The 23,789-nt window shown below is 38.0% G+C and overlaps 1 protein-coding gene and 1 long non-coding RNA gene across 3 annotated transcripts; both read right to left on the reverse strand.

Moving 5' to 3' along the window:
* Nucleotides 1-588: 588 nt before the first annotated feature.
* LOC122347937 (anoctamin-5-like) lies at nt 589-21,687 on the reverse strand. Its single transcript, XM_043243180.1, is given in 23 exon segments — nt 589-2,767; nt 3,344-3,449; nt 4,045-4,247; nt 4,417-4,622; nt 5,117-5,247; nt 5,399-5,496; nt 5,606-5,784; nt 6,023-6,214; nt 6,217-6,250; nt 6,411-6,488; nt 7,963-8,114; nt 8,604-8,664; nt 8,755-8,860; nt 9,679-9,813; nt 9,935-10,050; nt 11,705-11,920; nt 11,923-12,068; nt 12,071-12,107; nt 12,441-12,507; nt 12,735-12,798; nt 13,337-13,415; nt 15,645-15,706; nt 21,404-21,687. Coding segments are annotated over 23 exon segments (2,775 nt in total). The 5' UTR covers nt 21,480-21,687; the 3' UTR covers nt 589-2,536.
* LOC122348824 lies at nt 13,435-15,216 on the reverse strand. Of its 2 annotated transcripts, none has more exons than XR_006251376.1 (3): nt 14,717-15,216; nt 13,713-13,811; nt 13,435-13,626 (listed from the first exon to the last, which is right to left on the reverse strand). It is a non-coding gene; the product is annotated as an uncharacterized LOC122348824 (long non-coding RNA). The 2 variants fall into 2 exon arrangements; XR_006251377.1 differs by lacking the exon at nt 14,717-15,216 and adding an exon at nt 14,113-14,709.
* Nucleotides 21,688-23,789: the final 2,102 nt, after the last annotated feature.

Consider the following 23,789-nt stretch of genomic DNA (forward strand, 5'->3'; position numbering starts at 1 on the left):
TTGTGTCAAGCGACACTTTTTTTTTTCTCTTCGGCGCTTATTGCGGAGGGCACGTGATCTGACATTTCTAAGTTTCTACATTTGCGCTTTTACGCTCGTTTTCCGTCGAAGGCCGCGCGAGCCTCCCGGGGGCGGTGCTATGGAAACCGAACCGGGGGTGTTTCCCCCTCCGAGTGCGTGTGCTGGTGTGAAGCAAAGCGTATTAATAATTCATACGCACCTCGCGGTCCCCCTCCCCTCTTCTCCGTTCTTCGCAGCAGAAATAAATAAATATTAATAAAAAAATAAATAAAAAAACGCTATTGTGTGCGCGCGCACGTCAGGTCCGAAGCCAGCTCGGTCCAGACGCAAGCTGCTTTTAGTCAAGTAAGCACCGTCGGCGCATTTTGATGAGATAATTTTACATCGCCGTATGTATTGTTTTAACATCCTGCTAAATCACAGACCGATTCATGAGGAGAGTACCGCTGCGCGTTCTTGAACGCTTCACAACAGGTAGTTTGAGAGCGCTTCGTGAAGCGCAGGCGCCACCTGGTGTTCATTAACAGTATTTGCGGAGGACGCCCAACAAGTGCTAAACACGGGTAGTGTACTTAAATCACTTTATTTTGGCACGTTCTCTTTTATAAGATTCATGATTATCCATAACCTTTCTTTTTTTTTTTTTCACACGGTTTCATGCGACTCATTCTGTAAACAATCTGTAGACTAAATAAGACGACCAAAAAAACAGCATACAGTACACACAGATCATGACAGCAATTAAGGCAAATGCATGTCTCGTCCGAACACAAAGCTATCCTAAACTAATCGAATAACTTTTTAGAATATTTAATCATGAATTGTCTGTCACATAAAGCTTAGTTTTATCCAAAATAGATCGCATAATGCGTTTAATCTATTTTGGATAAGTCTATACAAGTATAGCAACACAATATTCAGAAAATGTCTGTAAACAGTTTTTGTATTCTCCATAAAAGCTTGATGAATCATAACAAAAACCACTTGACAGGCTAAAAACACATACGTAGAGATTTTATAACATTCGTGAAATGAAATGAACAGATATGGCTCACAGAAAGTGTAGATAAATTGATAAGACACTTTAAAAACAGACTCTTGGGACATCATTTCACGCTTGCTTGTTTTCAAATATGCGAGTCCCTATAGAGGAGGACTGGCGCCGAGTTCAGTGTTCATCAACAGTGCTACAGAACGTATTAACCAAACATCTGAAATGTGGACAGGGCAGCTCAAAATGCCTCTTTGAACCAGATTAGTAATACAGCAGAGGACACTTGATTCCTTCCATTCACTTATTTTAAAAACCGTGCATGCATACACTATGAGAGAGGCAATATCTTGGTCTTGACCAGCAAGGAATCTCTGAAAGTCTGTTTCACCGAATCAATCTCTCTCAGCAGTAATTGAATATCAAAGTTATCAGGGCGAACATCAAAGTCTCCTCCTAAAGGGGGACTGATCACAAAAATCCAAACTAATCCAGTTTAGTGCATTTGTTCCTAAATTAGTTACAGAGAAAAGCATGATGAAAAAGACTAGTGTTCTCCTAATCATGATTACAGATGTGTGCTAATGATCATTTAGCCTCGGATATGTGGTACGTGCACACCTTAACGGACTGATGAATGATGGCTTGATTTTCAGATTTTTGCAGTTTCAGAAAACATGGCAAGCCATTATAGAGCTTATCCTGGTAAAAATCAATCCTTCCAGCCAGATAGTAAATCGGTAATGTGATAGCAATAAATATCATCCTGGAAGAAACAGTAATAACAATAAAAAAAAAAAAAAAAAAACTTACATTTTAACGTCACAGAGCAAAATGCGTAGCAATGTACAGCATTGATTAAAAATAATAAAATATAATGTGAAACGTGATAATGCAAGCGAAGTGTGTTTCATAAAAGAAAATATTCACAGTGGACAACAACATATTAACTGTTGAACCTCACACGCCTACAAAAAATCTAGAAGAATAAGGAGAAAAGAGACACTACACTATCTACATGTACCTCTTTCATAGTCAGACATATAGGGCAAGACATGCGGATTACGTCTTCAAAAAAATATAACGGCAACAAGATGGACAGACATAAATGCTTATTGCCTTCTATTGCCTCTTCAGTCTATTAATGGTCATATATGATTATTCATGAGTTGAAATGACAGCAGCTTGCTTCGAAGGCAACCTGAGAAACAGCAGGCCGCATTCCAGAGGGTTTGATGCTGAAATCTCTGTGATCTGTCTCCAAGCCTTTCTCCTTTGTAAAAGTGCAGTTATGCAAGTGCACCCCCAGACATTTGAGAGAAGCACAGAAGAAAGTGGTAATGTTTTCTCACAAACCTCAAGCAGAAAAGAGACCGTAGTTTGTTTGTTTTTTTATAAAAGTTCTGGCAGTTGTTTGGATGCGGGCAGGCGGTCCTTTGCAGTGAATGTATGAAGGTTTCCTGAAGATTCGATCCCTCCGTGCTTTGCAGCGTGTAGAACGTTTGAGTGGTCCTGAGGCTTCAATCAAATACATTCAGACATGGCCTGGTGTTTGCTTGGACTAGAGGGCAGCAGTGAGGCCGTTTCTGTGGACAGGCAGAAACTCTGGCTCAGCTGCATCTTGAGTTTCTCCACTTCGTAGTTGTGCAGGTATTCCTGAACCAGGAAGCGTTCGCGCTTTATACGGGCCTTTACGTCGGCCGGCACATCTGGGATCAGCCACGCCACGAAGAATTTCACCACAAATACAACGTGCTGAGAAAGAAGAGGACACAGAAGAACAGTCATTATGTGTGCATTCAACTAAATTTCTCAAACTGTCATTTAATATATTGCAAATATTTACGTCATTTTCTTTTTAGACTTCAGATGCTACAAGAAATGTTCATGCCAAAGCTTTACCAAGATCAGATGTGTTGTGCTAACTCTTACGAACAGAAATCCTTGTATGAATTTCTAATCTCCATTTCTGATTAATTTTTCAAGATTATTTGAGTAATAGACTTTGATTAATATTTGATTAATACAGTTTTTTTAAAAGAAAATGTAATTTTTGTTTTTAAAAACTTCAATGTAAGTTTTGAACAATTTATCATGTCCTTGCTGAAAGTATTTTTTTCCTTTTTTCAAAAAAACCAAACCAAAAAAAAACCCCTAAAACTTTACAATGGTAGTCTAAATTAAAAATATTTGATTATGTTACTCCAATACAGTTTTAAATCCCAACATAAAATATTTATTACAGTTATTTAGAATTTCCCTGCATATACAAGTATCTCTCCGTTTCCTAAATTGACATCAGAAGCACATTCTGTTACGCAAATTTCTTACTTCCATAATGATGATGAAGGCTAGTTTAGCGGCCAAGATGTGCCAGAACTGCATTGTGTGTGTGTACTGCTTCTCATGCCCCGGTGGATATCTGTAGTCCCGATAACTGGAGAAAAGAAGTCTGTTAATGCAGGTTTAACACGGTGTCCTAACTACACACGTCGCGATGCAGAGAAACGCAATAAAAGCTATCTTTTCCGTGTTAATGTAGTTTTTGTCCTAACTAGCCGGCGACACAAATTTTTTTTTTAATTTTTTTATATTATAGTGGATAATCTCAGGTGACTATGTGCTTTATTCAAAGTTAAACACGTCCAATATGAGTTTAAATATCACACGACCTTATAGCCATGCAGAAAGCAACAACATCTTACCTCAGCTTTTAAAAATAACAGCAAAGATGATGTTAAAACTGAACTCGCTTTGAACCGACGAGCGTATTCCTTAACAAAGATCTTATCATTCACTCAGTATGCACATTTAATGATGTTAAAAAGCTTTAATATTTAATATGAATTAAATGATAAAAATATCTTCCAGAGAGCGTTGCTCTTCCAGAGAGAGCCTGTCCACGAGCGCTTCTAATTGATATTTACTTGATTAAGTGATATTTCATTGATTTCATCGTGTTGTGTCTAGTGTGGACACTCAAATTGTTTGTGTAGTTAGGACTGTAGTTCTCACTAGGAGGTCACACACACCTGCATGTTGTGATGGTAGAGCTGTTAAACCACGATGGGTTTTCTCCAGGTTCAGGTAGGTTGGATTCATGGATCTGAGAGATGTTGTAAACGGAGAGGCTGTTGCTGATGTAACCTCTCATAGTGGCCTCGCTGCCTGGGTGATACGTGTACAGATAGACCAGGCGGGGAATCATATCTGAGGTGAACGCCATGATGAAAGCCTTGAGTGTAAATGAGAAATAAATCATTTTACTAAGCAAACTCTTTCCTTTTGTTAATGTTGCTTGTATTAGTTAACTGTATTCAGAACGCAGCTATTCAGTTTTACACAACACAGTCAAAATTTGAAGGTTGAGTCAAAATAGAAAGCTTTATATAGTTTGCATTTACATTTGTGACCACGGACAAGATGGCCACCACATTAAGAATCTCTTCCCATGCTCCGATGTTGCGTGCCTTCGCCGCCACTGGCCTTCTGAACTGTGTAGTGAACTTCCAAGCATCGACTCGCACCTCCAGGATGTTGTTGAAGAGGGCGAGAAGGGGGGCCAGTGGAAAAGAGGCTACGAATAGAGTTATGAAGCCAAACTGGATCACTGTAAAACACACAGGAAACAACCGGTTTAACCGATGAAGCTCAGACACCCCTGTCGAATTTGTAGGTCTAGCAACTTCTCTTCTTTGAGGCTTTTCTAATAAGAGCATAAAAATAAGTCTTCAGATGTATTTATTTTGATATGTATTTTTATGTACATTTATTCCTTTCATTTCTATTAAAAAAAAAGAACAATGCATTCACTACCATTCAAAAGATTGGGGTCTGTTTTAATATGATATTCTTTGAATGCACAGTGTAAATAAAACCATAAACTTCCATTCAATGTTTGAACATTTCTGTGATCCTTTTGAGAAAAGGCCTCGTACGCTGCATTTAGTCAAAAATTTTGTGAAATAAAATAAAATAAAACTATTTTTTAAATACAATATGTTTTAGCACAACTACATGAGATGTTTAAACGAATAACATCATTAATTGTTTTGGTAAATAAACACCTAGTGACTCCAATATATATATATATGAAAATCATACCCATCTCCAGATACTCATAGAAGAGTCCAAACTGACTGAAGTTCTGCAGATCGTGGTCCTGCTCCCATCTACTGTATGCACTTTCTGGATGACTCCTCCCTTTCCTGCTTCCCCACCAGTTTCTGAGAAGTCTGTGACACAGGCATAAAAGACCATCATGTGTTTTTTTAAAGATATGGATAGTGCCTAAAGAAAAATGACTTAAAGAAACATGTGAAATAAATATGCAAATGTGAAAAAAAACAAACATTGTCAGAGGTCAAAATTCAACTTAACGCTTACGGCAGCAGGGCCTCTTGGACGTTCCCAACCATTTGTTTTCCAGCCATGACGATAAGCAGCTGCGTGGTCAGCTCAATCAGACAGCCCCCAAGGGCACACTAAACAACAACAACAACAAAAAATACACATCATCATGTTAGACCTACTTATTCTGATATTCAGCTTAAAGAACATTACGTTCTCTGAAATCATTTCAGACAGTCTCACCTCTTCATTTCTCAGCTTGCTCCACTTCCCAAACATATAAGTGTAATTTCCCGGATAACCCACAAACTTCCCTTTAAAGAAGGCCACATAGAAACAGGAAGAGTAGTAGTTCACAAACTGGAACATAAACATCTTCATGGTCAGCTTGTTCTCATACTCCAGATGGGTCTTGGGGATCTCTGAGAGTAAAAAAAAAAAAAAAAAAAGAATAAAAAAAGAGGAAGATAGTAAAGTATTTTCCATATAGTACGTGAGGCATGATGCATAGTCATTACCAGAAAATAAATGCATACTGTTTTGGATTTTTGCAATGACCTTTTCAAGTACTAATAAGGGTCATTTACATTTCAAACAAGCTACATGAAATATATCTTAACACCAGTATCTTGTGTGAAAGGAGTGGGCGGTTTCGCTCACCCATATCAGTGATCCAAATGGCCACTTGCTCATAGAGGAAGTTGAGGATGAGGATGATGACAAAGTTGATGCAGGAAGCGGTGACGGAGGTGGCAAGCTGAGGGGTGATGAGAGATCCCACCAGCTGGATCTTACTGGTGGGGCTGTCCTTCATGATGCTGGCGAACGCTGCATAAACCGCTAATCTGTAGCGATCACTCCCATTATACAGGCCACTATCAGACACGTCTAACAAAACACAAAGAGGAAAGGACTTTAAACCCACTGATCGTTATTAAAAACCGGTTAGCCATGTAACAAATACAGTTTAAAGGACATTTAAACTGATCAATCATCATAACCGAGAACCTAATCTTTAACGTACGGTTACACTGTTTAACTTACTAACTCACCCAAAGAGAACAGTTGATCCAGACAGACAGAACCGGGCGCACTTACTGGGGAAAGAAAGATAAGGCTCCATTTCCTGTCAGCATAAAGAATAGAGTTCAAGCAATAGAGTTCAACTGCAAACTTTGTTAGTTACAATATGTAAAAGAATTTTAGAAATAAAAAAATACTAGGATAAACAATATATAAGAGAAGCTATACATTTCTATTTGCATTTTTTTTTGTTGCACGAAAAACATTTATAAATGTTACAAAGCGATTCCCAAATGCTGCTCTTCTGATCCTGATAAATGTTTTACAGTTTCCACAAAAAAATCAGCACAAGTGTTTCAATATTGATTACAAAATTAAATGTTTCTTCAGCAAATCAACAAATTAAAATGATTTCTAAAGAATCGTGTGACCCTAAAGACTGAGCCGTAGCAATGGCTTGTGAAAATTCAGCTATGCTATATTATATTTAAAATAAAATAATAGAATATTTTAAAATTATAATAATATTTCACCAAAATTGCTGTTTTTCACTGTATGTTTAATCAAATATACGCAGCCATGGCAAAGTTAACCTGAAATATAAATTAACCCCATATGCGATCATCAAAATAATCTTTCCTCTAAACATAATAATTTATTTCAATTGCATGCAGCTCTTAAAGTCAGTAAAGCTAAAAAACTCAACATTAACAAAACAAATAATATTTGGACTACTTAAAGTAGCATGACTACGACTCTAACAAAAACGTACATAAATTTTAATTTATATGGAGAACAATTGTGAACAGCATTTATGACACGGAAGGATAGTTAAAATGGTTGAATTCACAGCGAAGACCTGGGAGCAAGACCTTCCTTTGCCATGAATATGATGATATGTTAAATGAAGTGGCAAAAACAGGTTCAGCCAGAAGACAAATGCAAATATTTACTCCGATCATGCAAATTATCTGAAAGATATCTGGCTCCAGATTCTAAGTCACGAATCACCACTGCCTAGGCATGCATTTGAAATCTGAAAAAGCAATATGCCTGAAACAACCTGCCAGTGAGAACTCTCTGAAGTGCAGCTCTTTAGCTTTTAGCAACTGATTTGTGGGTTTTCATCCTGCACCCGCAATTATCTGCTCCTTATGGGCATGTCTTCTATCATATTCTCGTTCAACCAGAGCATTTATGAGAACTAAACCATTCATTTGCATACCATTTAAATTGTAATGCGAAAAAAAAGGTTGCATTATTATGCTTATACTGATGATTTATTACTTCTATGATAATTCTATGAATATTTCCTCCCAACCAAACAAACCTCAATTCTACCGCTAGTTTCTTCAACCGTAGATTTCTCAAATATCTCAAACTTAACTCTTCATTAGGTTTCGAGCCATTTATATTTTATTCCTCATATAACTCAACCTATTCCGTACTAAATGTAAGGGTTGCTTATGAATTTGATTACAGTGAGTCTTACGGACGTTTAAAAAGTGGGTTAGCTCCGTGACTAATACATTCTGTCTATGCAGGATCACCAAGCGCTCCGTGATGTTTGCAGTTACCTGTGTAATGCGGTTGAGTCTGCGGCCTGTGCATTTCAACTCATACTCTGGCCTGATCTGTAGCTGCTGCTGTTCCTCCTCGAAGTCCACAAGGTCCCACTCATACTCCAGACGGGCCTGCCGTCGCTTCCAGAACTCCAGGAACAGGGTCACTGCAAAGCACCCACAGAGACAGAGCAGAAGAAAAAAAAATACGCACCATTTTTAAGAGCAATTCTATTTAGACCCTGTGGTGTAGCGCAGCGATCGTACCCTTACAAAACTTTAGAAGCCAAATAAACCATTTTTAATTTATGAGTACACGGCGCGCTGGGCACAGAAATATTCACACAGTGCTGATTAATCAAGTCACTGCATAAGCAGAGCTCATTTTGAGGCCTGTGTGAAATGAATTCAGTAAAAGATAATCAACATGCGCTGCTGCCCTCGAGTGATTAACAATACATTTTCACAAAGCATACACAAATTATATTCCTCATTGTAGATTTATCTAGCAAACAAATTCTGTGACCAATTGTGTGACACTATGAATACTTTAAAATCCTTCATGCACAATCTCTCATTAGTCATTAGACTATCAATATCCTTCTAACCACTAGATGGCGAAATTGAGCTAGTATATAAAAAACGAGCGCACTCACCCCAAATGCCCATGAACATGGCAAAGAACACAGTCCCCTCGTTATCAAATAGATGAGATTGCTAAAGGAGAAAAAAATCAGTCTATGATTAACATTTTTTTTAAATCATAATTATCTATGATTCTAACAGTGAATCTGCAACGCTTCTCACCCAGGAGGACAGACACGTTGAGTTGAGTTTCCAGTAGCTGCACTTTTTATCACAGAGTGGACACATGACAATCATCCCACCGATTTCTGGGTCACAGATCTCCTTACTGAACACAGGGAGGCGGAGGGCAACGGAGAGAAATGGTCAAATAATGCAGAAGTGAATATGACTAAAATCTCAGTTCCCGTGTCTGCATTACATCAGTGTAGCGGAAAACAACATTAAGATACTGTGGAAAACGTGGGCACAAATTAATTACACAAGAACAAACACCCTATTATAAGCGTGTTCCACAGGCGTCTTTGATTCAGAAAACTAGAAAAATAAATGTCCATGTGTCACATTACTGACTGCATACAAAATCAGAAAAATACTTTTTAAAAGACGTTGTCATATATTATGGAAGCCTGTTTCTGCCACAGAATTCAAAACAAAGAAAAGAAAAAGATATCACAATAGTTTCTCGCAATCCTGAGAAAAATGAAATGCAAAATATAAACAGAATTATTACTTTTTTATTGCAGCTCTGAGTTATCATCACTACTCTCAATTTATATAATTTAGAATTTTTTCCTTTTTATTTTAATCCCACAATTCTGTCTTTTCCTCAGAATTGTGAATCTTACAATTTATCTCAAATGATTAATCTCACGTTTTATCTAGCAATTCTACATTTTTGTGTCACAAATACCTATATGCACATATAATTGAAATTCTATCAGAAGTTATGACAAAAGAACACAAATATCGCCACCGCATTCAATATATTAGAATAATAAAGAAAGCCTTTATAGATATCAGGTACTGTCATATCGGTTACAAAATGCAAAGGGTTATTAAAAATGCATGAAACCACACAGTTTCAAACTCAGTAGGCAAGGATGTGTGTTCATCTGAGCCTTATAACCTGCAAGTGTCACTAACCTTGTGATGTTGTCTTCGTAACTAAGCACACCATAAACAAAACAGATCACTCCCATGACTGCAGCAAAAAACAGCATTTCTGTGTAAAAGCCCAGCCAGGCAAAGTAGATACCGATCTTCTCACCATAGTACTTCCTATGACAAAATACAAACAGGAAATGTAACGGTATGGTTTGATATGTAGCAGTGCAATGAAGATTGTGTAAGTGTAATGTTATTGTCAGATGTGCATGCATTGTGTATGGGGCATCCTCACTTGATCAAATTGAGCGGTTGCTCTTTGTAGAAGCAGAGGAATCGAGCCCAGTTTTTGTACAGATGATACCTCTCGCTCTCACACTGCATGTCCTGGGCCTTCTTCCAGTACTTACACTGAGGAACAAACAGCAATGAGATATTGACCAAAGACGCAAACATTTTTAACATGCAAAGAGACTGTCTTTTGAGGTTGGTACGTTTTTAAATGCTTTTTAAAAGGAGTCTGTTGTGTGAAGTAAGGCTACATTTATTTGATCAGAAACTCAATAAAATGGCATTATTGTGTAATATTACGGTTTAAAATAACCATTTTCAATTGGAGTATATTTTAAAATGTAATTTATCTCTGTGATGGCAAAGCCGTTTTTTTTTAAAGTCTATACCTTTAAGCAATCCTTAAAGGTAAAGTAGCACCACACATATAGGCGTGGTCAGAATTTTTGGTATCTTTGGTAAATATGAATCTGAATCGTTAATCTTTTGGATCTTTTATGTATAAAAACTCAATAAAAATCTAACCTTTCATTGAAGAAGAAGAAGAATTTAAACTAGGGGGGAAACATCATGAAATAAAATGAAATAAATGTTTTTCTCAAATACATGTTGGACACAATTATTGGCACCACTAGAAATTCTTATGAGTAAAATATCTCTGAAGTATATACCCATTCATATACCTATTCATGAAGTATATACCAAGCAGACTACCCTTGTTTTGTGTGAGCACTTTGTATTTCTAACTATTAGGAATTTCCAATCAACAAAAATGTTCTGAAACTATCTGGAATAGGACATGTGTCTATATCGTCCTAATGCACGGTGAGAAGGTGAGAAAGACTCTCCAAGGACCACAGCTTGGAGAATTATTGCAAAAAAATGGGACTGGTTTCTGTGGTCGGATGACACTAAAAACCTCAAGATGGGTTTGGTGAACACAGAGATAAAAAGTACCCCATGCGTACAATGAAACATGCTGCTGTATTTTTGATGTTGTGGGCCTATATTTCTGCTGGAGGTCCTGGACATCTTTTTTTGACACATGGCATTAGGAATTCTATGAAATACAGATAAAGGAAAATAAAATTCAATAAGTGACTGAATCTGTTAAAAACTTATAATGGGCCATATTTGGATGCTTCCTACTGTACAATAATCCAAACACAAACCTCAAAAACAACACAAAAACTGGCCCCTGAGCACAAACCAAGCTTCTCCTGTGACCATTCAAGTCCTCTGACCTGATCCCTGTAGAAAATGAGTAAGGTGAACTGAAGAGAAGCAGCACCTACATGGAGCTGTGAGTCTAAAGGGTCTGAAGTGGTTCTGGATGAAGGAATGGTCTCTGATCTCTTATCACACGTTCTCTAACCTCATCAGGTATTACAGGAGAACATTTATAGCCGTTAAACTGGCAAATGAAGGTTTCAAAAAGTATATAAAGGGTGCTGTTAATTGTGGCCAATGTGTATTAAAGAAAAATAATATAATATTTCATGATATTCCCTCCCATTTTAAAATTCTCATTGCCCAATGAAAGGCTAGATTTCTGTACATTTTTCAAATAAAACATCAAAAGGATTAACAAATGCAGATTAATTTTCACAGCTTCTTTGTTCATATTTTCCAAGCGTGCCAACAATTCTGACCACATCCGTGTGTGAGACTGAAGAGAAGAAATTGTTGAATAAAGTTGTTATTTTGTTTTATTTCCTAACATTACAGTTAAACCATTAAGACATAATGGTTAATGCATAAATCTCACACTCACATCATGAAGGGGATAAGCTGATGTGTAGGTGCCATTATTCAGCAGTCGTTTAATTCCCGTCTTATCTTTCTCTTTACGGTCTTCCTTGTAATAGGGGCATCGGGTCAGGATGTAGTACACGATCCTGTTGCCAGTGGAGGGAGGAAAAAATGTGTCCTTATCATCAATGAGGAAGAAGTCAACCTTGCTCTTGTCAAAAGGTGCGGTGAAGTAGTCGGCTCTGGCCTCATGATGTTGTCTGGAAGCCGGAAAGGGTGACTGAGCCACTCCAGAGGAGCTTCTCGAGCTTTGGGAATATCACTCGCTTTAAAGGGCACTTTGATCTTTAGCACATCAGCATAGGTGGCTAATACTTCCCACGGGCGTGAATCTTCAGATAATACGTCTTACGATCGTCTGATTCCTGCAAGGGAATTTTTGAAGAAGAGTTTATCAAATGAATAAAAGAGTCTGGGCTTTGATACGGTAGATGTAATAAAATTAATTATTTGAATAACACAATGTATGCATAACAGAATTATTGCATATAAAACAGTAAAAAGCGAAAAAAGGTCAGCGCTTTGATATAGAAGATCAAATAAAATTAAAAGAAATAAAACGAATGGATAATAAACGTATATTCATTTGTATAAAGCAGCAGATAAAAGTCTGAACTTTGAAAAAAATCAAATCAAATCAAATACAATACAATACAGATGTGCAACAACGAGGGGGCATGTGTGGCTTAGAACCTCACCGATTTATCTTCAGCCTCCAGCTCAAGACCAGCATTCTCCAGGTTAGCTTCAAACTCTCTTCTTCTCCTGGAGGAAAACATCAGGCGTCCTCAACCATTCATTAGTACTTAATCTCTTTCGTTTTTCTCAATTCTTAAGTGACCTATTCGTTTAGCTTTGTATCTGGAAACAGAGTGACATTTTAAGTTCTGAGGATTGTAAACAATCTTCGAACTGTGTCTTCGGAGAAAACCTGTATTTCCCACAAGCACCACTGACCTATGGCTACCACATCTTATCTTATGGAACAGCACCTTAAACGGGAGACTCGAGGGACATGACCTTCATTAAGCAGAGAGCCTGACCATGCATCAACCTCTGCATTCAGGAGAAAACAGATCAAACAGGTTCACCCGTAAACCCTTCAGTGTTCTCAGAGATTGAACTGAATGAAGGGTCTGGTGAGAGAGAAGTGGTTGACCCGTGCTCTCATTTTATGCAATCAATGTTCAGAATTCAGTTTATTGTGCAACAGCTTCAATCTGACTCTGACTCACTGTGCCTTCTGACCCAGCAGACATCTCACCCTACCTCACCACTGCACGCCTACATGCAGGTCCCTATCGGACTATTTTTGTACACAATGAGCAATATTAAGCATCAGTCACTGTTTGATTGCTTAACAAGGCCGAGTACAGAGCATGAAACGCCAATTAGAAATCCTGCATCGAAATGCATAACGGGCTTGTGCTTGTGGAAAACAAACAAGTATAGCAAAAAAAAGTAGCAAAAAAGCTAAACAAAACTGTCACGAGTTTGCATAGGTCTTTGAAATACTTTTATACCATATATTATGTTATAAAGGGTCTGCATATTAGTGTCATACCGCTTTCTTGTCTCCGTCCTTGTCGTCAACGTGAGGACAGGACAAAGTCGATGCGTCGCACACCATCCCTGAAGTACACGGAGTCCCTGTTCTGTCCAAGCTTGTCTATCTACAAAAGAAAGAAAAAATAAATCAAATTGAAATCAAAAACAGCCTACACTCATACACAACCACATGACCCCGGAGATTTGTCACAATGAACAAATGAGTTGTGACGCATGTAATTTCTGTCAACTGTGAGGGTCTTTTTTCTTTTCCAGGTGACGAAACCCCAAACAACGGTGTGAAACGGTAAGTGGATGTGATGCTCATGAAGCGTACTGAAAAAAAAAAAAAAAAATCACTGTAGTGCTCAGGTAGTGAACGCAGGACAAGACATTTACTGCTGAGTAAAACATCATCCCACTAGCACTGCAGAAATAGCATCATGACGGCGTGAGAGGCTCCAGGAAGAGTGAGATGTGCAGAGAAAACCACAGGTACGGTATGAAGAGAACAGCTACTTCTGCAGACAGCGTGAAAACCGCACACACACACACACACACACATTTACTTAGCACCGTATCTAAATGGGGACATTCCATAGAGCGCTGCTGTTTTTATGTATAGCTAGTTTTAAATACTAGGCCTAAAACCTAACAGAAAATTGCTTTTTAATTTTTTTTTTTTACAGAAAAACCTCAGGTAAGTGAGGAAACTTCAGATGACTTAAAATAGTGCAACGCCATATATCAAATTTGTGCAAACAAGTTACATCATGCATAAAAATCCCACAAGCGCGGAGGAAGAGAAAATACCAACTGTACCTTCAAATATGCTGCTCCAGACAATAAAAGAAGCCAAAACAGATAAGTCACAAAAACCTTGCCTGCTTGGCACGTCCTTTTAAATGAGGCCATTCAGAGACTGAACCAGGGAAAGCCATTAAACTAATAAAGTGCTGGCACTGTGCCATTTGTGAAGGCGTTTTATTACGTTCTAGTACTTAAATGTGAGGGAGCTGACATGAGCACTTATTATTTTTGTTAATCAGCACTGCTGGTCAGGCGGGACCTTTGTACGCTGCTCCGTTAGAAAAAGGCAAGGAGCATTATTGACCACTATTGATGTCAAAATGACAATCACATCTTCCAAATAATCTATAGAACCACAGCAAAACACCAAAATGATCTCCACTACAAGGATTCTTAAGAATATCTAGCATTCAAATGAATCTCTGCACATCTCAAACACTAAATATACCAAGTTAATTTAAGCTATAACAAAAATAATTATTCATGATCGATGCAGCGGTTAAAACTGAATAAATGTAACGTTCAGTCCTAAACTTTTTTTACATAATTAAAGCAAGCTTTAACAAAGTCAGGAACAAGCTCTCCCAGGACCTGACCATGAATGGTGTCTACATACCTCAGTGTGATCTGTCATAACTTTCATAAAAGTGCTCCGGTGGTGAGAGCTTTTACAAAATGTCCATGTTGCAAGGAGCGTTAGCAAAGGCTAACTGAGAGCTGCACGCTCTCTCACACAGAGGCCGCTGATAAGAGCGGGTCACTCCCCCTTACTGCAGACAACTCGGGGACACATGCCTGCGCCTGGAGGCTCTCCTGTGACCATCTGGTTTTTACTGTTCTGGGACTGAGATCACAGTGCTGCTCATTGTAATCCTTCATTTAATACAAATGCAGAGATATGCCTTCAACTCTGGATGCTCTCTCATTAAACTGATATCACAAGGGTGACTAATTTCACAACAGACTATTTATTTATTTTTTAATTGGCATCCAAGTTCAGTGAGATAATGAAACAAAAAATGTGCCATTGCACAGCTTGCCAAAACACTGCACTAAGAAAGTATCATTAGCAGAGTGCACCAGCAAGAGAAACAGCTTATATGGTTTCATGTAAAAATGGCAAAACCAATACATCAATACATAAGACTGAGGAAAGTGACCAGCCAACTTAAAAACCATATAAACTTCATGGTTATTTGAAAGATATATAGATTTAATTATGTTCCGTTTCAAATCTCCCTTGTAGTAAAGCCATTTTGCAAGCCATAATAAAGTTTGATTTTGTGGGTACAATTCAAAATCTTATTTTCAGTTGGTTCTTTTCAATTAATTATTCAAAATCAAAACTTCAACCCGACCCAACGAAAGCTTTAAAAGAGAGATGTGAACATCGGCCAGTATTTCAGAGCAGTAGGGAGACCTCATAATCTGAATGTATTGACATATTTAAACTACCACAACCTCAGAACGTGACCATGCTTACCGCATTACAAAATAACACTTTTTCAGATTTCTGAATGAGATGAAAATATCTGACATCTCACCTCTCTGTGACCAGGCAGCTGTGTCCCTCGGTCGGAGATGGAGTTAATGCTGCCATTGTTACCTGCAAAACACACAGAGGAAGTGGCATCGTCATATATCAAAACCACAAACGCGATGTAGTGTACAGGAAACATGGTTCAAAGTAGGACCTTAATAGGTAAACAATTCTACTCTTTAATACTAATATGCACATTTCTGCTCTTGCCTTAAAGAGTACTGTCCTAGTGACAAGCAGATGTATCCCTAAAAAGGTTTGTTCACAGGCATTGTATGAAAACAGGAAATATTTGGTTACGTAAAAATAGGGCTTTTTTCAGTACAGTAGTTGCTGCGCGACATATGTGAACTACAGACTAGGGGTATTCAAATGACAGCTAAATTGATTCATTCCACTGTGCTTCAAGAGGCATATTACATTTTCAGAAACTTTTATTTATTTTTCTTTGCCGAGCAGCAGCTCAAACCTGAATACACCCAGTGATTTAGAGTGTTTTTCTGGTTTTGCCGAAGTACAACGTCACACAGAACATCATCTGATCGGCACTACATGTCATTCGAGTCTTTGCTGCACTGTTGCTCTCTCCCCCACACACTTCGGTAGACATTCCATTGGTTAGTCAGCCAACAACTTTAATGCTGAGCAGCCAATAAAAGCACTTCCTGTGGGGAACGGTCAGGAGAGTGTTCTGTTTTTATACCATGATACACACTGTACATGCTGCCTGGCTAGTGCGTGATATCACAATTAGTGAGTGCTCTAATGCTGCCAATGAAATTAGAGATAGTTAACACTGAAAATCAGTGCAAGTTAATATATGATCCAGTAAGAACAAATTAGATTACGGTCTCTGACTGGTTGGTCTGTTAATATGATTATGGTTCATTACGTTTTGATTTGTCAATTATGCTGCATCATTCCTCATTTATTTTTCAAAACGACACATTACAATTTACACAACAAAACAACACTGTATTTCTTATAAAAAGTGGCTGTAAACATACACTCATATGCAGCCTCAAAGCGCAGCTCGACAAGTTGACAAACCAAAGGTTACAGCTATGAAGCAATGGAATGGACAAGGGCATCAACATTTCTTTAAACATCGCTAGCATTTGGAGCAAGGCTGAAATTTCCAAATATATGGTGCCACAAAAAAGCAGACTTGTCACAATGTGATCTCCGAGACGCTGGTGAAGCGTAATAAAATGCTGAATAATAGTGAATATGAAGCAGAAACACAGGAGATGATGGAAAAACAGCAAAGTTGGGGACGGACAGACAAGCGGCACAAGTAGCTCTGCCCGTACCTGCCTGAAAGGTCCTCCGGTAGCCGTCACAGAACGGCACAGCCATCTTAACCCATGAGATAGATGGACAGGAGTGCAAAGATGGAAGTAAGAATTTAAAACCACACAAGCAACTTGTTCAAAATGAATTTCTCAAGGGAGGAAATAACACGTGCCATGGGTAACACTTTAAATCAGTGCTGGGAGATGCACTGGTTCATACACAACCCATACAGTTAAATGATCGCTATGACAGGTTTGACTGTCATTACAAAAATAAAAATAAAAATCTGTCTCAACACAAACAGTAAAAGCATTGCTTTGTTTACAGTGTAGTAGCCAAGGAAACAGTATGTTTCCATCCACCTATTTGTATGCACATTTTGGGATATTAATAAAAGTTGATTTTGCCATAAGTTCCTTTAAAGAGCATAAAAGACATGTGACTTTGCAATTTGACATCATAACATTGGACAAACCAATATACCGATCTCATTGCACAGTATCTGAAATGCTAGTTATGTCATTTTAAATTGTTTGAGCAAAGTCTTCTTCGGTTTGTTTTGCTGCTTGATATTGAAAAATTGTGTGTCTTATCATATAATTATGAACACACTGGTTTATATTATAATGAACCAGAAGTCTCACCCACATAATACTTCTGCATTGAAGAAAAAGGTGGATAAAACTCTCAAATACTATATACAGTTAACTTCTACTGCACATCTGGATGTCTTTATATTGTTTAACTGCACCTTTGAGTACACCTCCAACGATAGTTTAACGTCACGCATACTATAGCAGACTTGTGCACACGGATACAGCCCCGATGCCGTTTCTGTAGACGTCGCCCAACCCTAGTCAGAACATTCAGTTTTTGGTGAAGCTCAACTATCCAATTTACTTTTTTTGGCTAGTGACTGAAACATAGTAGTTCTGCAACTAATTCAAGTATTATGATTCATATAAATGCCCATTCGGTCTCTATCGTTTCCATTCTATGAGCAGAACCAACAGGTGTGGTCTCGCAGGCTTCCTCTGATCGTGCTATTATGGGTGATGATTAGGCCTATTGGGAAAGAAGGCTTTGATAATGGCACCTTTGTGTAATACTTTGAAGCAGAGAGGGGAAAAGCAGCAGTAGTGTTGATAAAACCTGTCTGAATACAAACCCGAGGCCCCCACAGTCATTTCCTAGTAAACATCAACAGTTTCACCGGATCCATTTTCTTTGGTTCAGCAGATCAACCGAAATGTGCTGAGCTTGTTTAGCAGACGGGCTGAAAATATATTCACAACTCTTCACGTATCACATGACTCGCTGTAGTAGGAATATAAAGAGAACTGAATTTTTATCAGCTGGATGAATCAAGCTTACATCACTGCACTCTTAATGCATGACCAAACGCATAACTCTCATACAAGAAAAATGGCAGGAAATGCTATAGAATCGGATCAGAGAACGCAGAATAGCTATTCCATATTAACTGCAATGCCAAACCACATCTTTAGTCCAGCACAAAGTCTTTTGAAAAAGCTGCACAATAACCAGATCTTAAAAAAAAAAAAAAAAACAAAACAAAAAAAAAAAATTATCAACAGGATGCAACTGTGTCTCTGAGGAATTAAGGACTTTGTAATCTCCACCAAAGTCTTAAAAAGAATATAACTACATCGCAAGATCGGGAGTCACGTACACACACAAAACAATGCATGACTGACAAACTACTGAAAGAAACCCCTGTATTTTGCCATTTATTTTTCTTATCAATCGGTTGACGCTCAAGAGTCATGATTATTTAAAAAAAAAAAAAAAAAAAAAAAAAAAAAAAAAAAAAAAAAAGATTTCCTTAAAACAGAATGATCCCTTTAAGAGTTTATTTATGACTTTTACTGGGTCAACTACTTATTCATACAGTATGGCTATCAAAGAGAAAACTAAATTAAAGAGCCTGTTACCATAGCAACAACTCTCACTTTCTCCCAGTAACAGACAAGAGCAGCCACACTTGTTGGCTGTTGTCTGCAAGTGGTGTGACAGTTTTAATTCAGATATTGAATTGAGGAAACATTTTAGTACAGTAGCTACGTTACTAAAGTCACCTACAAAAAAGGTCAAGGGAAGTAAAGCACTCCTGCAAACCCAAAAACAAACACAGCAGGCATGGTGTGACAGAGAGGACTCTAAGATCTATTAAGGGTCCACATGGGTGTCAGTGTTGCACACTCTTAGGAGCATACCATGAGGTCTGCCCTGATAAGAGACTCGGTCTTCTGTGTGGCAGCCCAGGTGACAAATTTAATGATAAACACAGAAGAGACAGCAGAAAGATTCACACTGTCACACACTATATTGTGCAGCCCTGTTGAAAAGAAAAAGAGTCAATAAATGTTTTTCCGCAGGACAGAAATAACAAAACTTTTCCCCCGATTAAATTACTTTCTGAGGATGAGCGCTCAGAATGAAAAACTTCAAAATCAGCTTCAGTAATGACATTTTTACGATCTAGTTGAATTATTAACAATTGTAATGTGTGCCTTGCCAGGGGGACACTGTTTTTTCCCCCCTCTCACTTCTGTCTGTGTCGTTTGGTACCACTAAGGGATCATTTCCATAAAGCTGTTTTGAAACATTATGCGCTGTTGAAAATGCTATACAAGTTCAACTAAAGACAGTCGACTCATCTAATAAAAAAAAAAATCTAAAGTTTCAGATGGACTTATTCCATTTCGAGGAAGCCTTACAGGTAAAATGAAATAATGTACAATATGGACATAGTTAAGCATCCATTATGGCCATTAGCTAAGCTGTAGGTGTTAGGCTGATTTTCTAAGGGACGTTAAAACTGTTTTAGAGCTGCTTAAATGTATTTTAGGCCAAGCTCTGCTGCTCTTGTTCATTTCACTGTGAATTAAACTGATATTAAACTCACAAATCTTGCAGTGCGCTTTTAGCTGCGATCGTAGTGTGCTTGTAGCAATGATATAAAACTTTTCATATGAAAATAACTTGGGAGTTTCAAGGAAAAACATTTTTGTATATTGACATTGATATTCATACAAAACTGTCACTGTAAATCCCTCTGTTTTTTCCAATCACAGACATAATGTGAGCCATGGCAGAGCAGTGCCACAGCCCCAGTCGGGAAGCATAATCAAATTACTAGCCAGTGAATCACCTATGATCAGCACACGGATTAAAAGTCCCACTGATAGGCAAAGCTGGAGAGGATTAGACTGGGATTCCCTGCAATATCATTTCAAATGGTTTACAACAAAAAGGCCACTTTCTTTACGTTCCGTTTCTTTCCTCCTCCCACAGAAAACACATTCATGACACAAGCAAACCCTGGCATCAGTCAGAACCGCAGAGCAAAATAATAATAATAATAATAATAATAATAAGTCACTTGGGCATACAAACCCACACACCTATGTGAACAAGTCGTGGACACAAACATACTCCTACACGCTAAAAGTGTCCTCAGACCTTAATGCTTTAACAAACATTACTCAACCCGTGCAACAAAAAGCCTCAGGAGCCAAGCACTAGACCCAGGGCTGATTCACTTCAGCTCCGCTCAGCTCAATAATTCATTTTACATTATTAAAAAACAAGCTGAGTAATATCGAGTGGGATCAAACTACACTGTCCATGACACATCTGTCACATCCCTGAGCTAAACCGCCAAAGCAGGATATTCTGTTCAGATAATACTGTATTTAGTTGTCATGGGGGAAACAGGAAACTTTTTTTCACACGGGGCCCCTCACTGCAAAGTCCAGATAAAATACGAATTTTGCTGTTTGTTTGATGCAATACTGCTAAATCAAATACACTACATTACAGTATTCAATGCTAGACTGACACAAAGACTTTATATCACGCGTCACAAGCAGGAGCCTTGTGTTTTCTGCTCTAAAAATGTGCAGTGGAACTGAAAGGACTTTGAGTTAGTCACAGCGACACCAGACATTTTAACCGATTCAACATAAGGACTGTTTGATTCTCAAGTTTAACTGGGACTGAGGCCAAGCCACGTGGCAAGACAGAGTAACGCAAAAATTAATTAAAGGGGTGTTCCTGCTCCAAAAAACCGCTATTCATTCAAAGACGCGTACAATAATATAAACCACGCTTTCGTAAGGCAGGAAACAGCACCGTGCCAGGTAACAACTGTCTCCGGGTGTAGACCGCAACTTTTCCATGCTTTGTCATTCCAGGAACTTGGGCTATTTTCATTTTACCTCAAACCCGCTCATCTGAATACATGCACTTTATTTGTACTTCTTTGTTTCGTTATGGAGAACCGATCCAGCGAACACGTAAGGTTAGCAGCGCGTCTTTTTTCCGTCGTTTTTTGAAGGTTATTTTACGCCGACAACTCCCAGGAGACTGACCTTCTCGTTATCATTATACTGAATAATACGGCTTAGCATTGCCACTCAAGTGTTGTAGCAGTTTCCTTACCTTCAGTCTGAGAATCCAGCGTGTTGGACATTTCTATCAAAGTGGCTTCTTTCGTCTTCCCTGTTATTCTCTTCATGTTAAGTTCGTGCGTTTCTTTTCTCCCACGGGACAATTAAAAAAAAAATCTTTATGTCAACCAGATGAATCAGTCTTTTTGGGTGCCGATCTGCCTTTAAGCTTTAGGATGTTAGCGGGGAGGATGTAGTGGCTACACTGTGAATCCCTCGCTCGCTTTCTTCTCCATAACATCAATTACGGCGGCGGCGAGGAGATGTGATGAGGATGGTGAGGTCTTAAAGGGGAGTGGCTTTCCGTCGGCGTACCGGGTACATTGTGTGAGAAGTATTACGGGCTCTGTGGTCACGTTCCTGTGTTTATGTTAAGTCACGTTACTACACGGTATAAATGTTTGATTAAAGTCGTATATTAAAAAATCGTGTATAAAAGCATTTAGTATACAATAGTATTGTCACGCCTTGTCCAGTAAAGGAGACTTGTGGTTACGAGCCTTATCATATATAATACGCATTCCCACATATCCATTACTTCAATTAATTTTTAATGAAAGCACACCGAGTCAGGTCGCTTGTGCTACTATTTTAGAGCATTCGCTCCCTCTGCTGGTCGTTGAGCAGATAGTAAAACGTTAGTACCCTGTGAAGTGGACTTATTCTGCCACATTCTAAAAACATTCTAAAAAGTTTTTGTTTCCATGAAGAATATTTAGCATATGTGGAACCTTTCAAAAAACATTTCAAGTGAAAGATTATTTATTGCGGTAAAAGTTCTAAAACGTTATTTTAAATGTTTTTCATACTAAGTATCAAATGGTTCTACATGGAATGAATATGAAATCTTCAATAGTTTACATACCAGACATTGTGCACCAGCTTAAACATTTAAGTTAAATTAATAAACATGTTTAAAATGTGTTTTATTATTATTACTGCTACTGTTTTCACATTATGCATCCCAACATTCATTTATTAAATTACATTTCGGCGTTTCAATTATTTACATTTTTATTCAGTATGATTTAATAATATCATATAAACACACATATTTGTATTATAGATTTATATATTTGAAAATAACTTTGAACATATTATATTATATTATTTTTATAGAAGTGAACTACACGGCGGATTTCTTTCTTGAATGTAAACTACATTACCCACAAAGCATTTCTTCGTGTGGCATGCGCATTCACTACAGCTAAAGGTATGCTATTGCTTATGTGAACAGCCAGATACGAGTCAAATAACTGAGTAATCTTCAAAACATGGATGCTATATTTAAATTATTTTGTTATCGAAAATTCAGTAGGGTCTAAGGGCGTGTTAAATACTGTATATCACGTTAATTATCACAGCTAGGCGCATTAGCTGCGTTAGCTGTTTTTAACGTGCGTGATCAGATTATGTTTCTTTTTCACTGACGTTTCATTCAAGTAATGTTTCATTTGGTCAAATGCATTTATTTAGTAAATTTCTTTAATTTAATAAGCATGCATACAAAGATATGCTGATTGTGTTTCATACACTTACACTTAGGAAGAGAGAGAGCAGCCTCAGACTACCGCTATGGCCATAACTTTGATCAGTACTCTGGACTCGGTGATTTTAGCTAAAAATGACCAGCTCACGCAGTACCTGTAGTCCTCAAGCCTAATAGTAAGATGCCTTCATGCACCCATGCGTCGTTCTAAATGTATAACAAATCCTCTGCTTTCTCTTCAGAGCATTGCAATTATAAGGACATACAAGCGTCTTTCATATTAAAGAACCACAGCGTCACACGATTGGCAAAATATGGGTTTTAATCATTATTCAAATGCTGGAATACCTGTGCTAAATACATGTAATGCAATTGTAGGTTTAGTAAGTCAATATCTCACTGCCTGTTTTCATTCTCTGCGTTCCTACAGGTATCTCAAGATCATTTTTGGCAGTGGCGAAGTGGTTTATTCCATCTATGCTTTTCTCTCCATGTGTCAGTTAATTTTTCATGAGTTGGTAAAATAGAAAGTTAAAGGATCACCATTATATTTGGCTTAATAGCACTAGTGTTATATGCAGTCAAAACATTTGCTTTTGGAGAGAAACTCAGGAGAGTCTGGTTTAGTGCTGATTCTGGTCAAAGTATTTTTTCATATGCAGATCTTTCAGAGAAGATCGCTCAGCATAAATGTCAACTTCTAATTGTACCACCCCTAATCCTCAGAAACCTTTGAATGAGTGACTCAAGCCGCAAAGGATGCCTTCAGCAGTCTGTCTAATAGAGATGCCAGTTAGTTGCCAGATGACCCTTTCTCTGAAGCGACTCTGACTCAGTGGGCCACTGAGCATTTCAGAAAGTGGAGAGAGCTTGTCATCATCCTCAGAGA

Source organism: Puntigrus tetrazona, chromosome 7 (genome assembly GCF_018831695.1).
Source record: "Puntigrus tetrazona isolate hp1 chromosome 7, ASM1883169v1, whole genome shotgun sequence".
Lineage (NCBI taxonomy): Eukaryota > Metazoa > Chordata > Actinopteri > Cypriniformes > Cyprinidae > Puntigrus > Puntigrus tetrazona.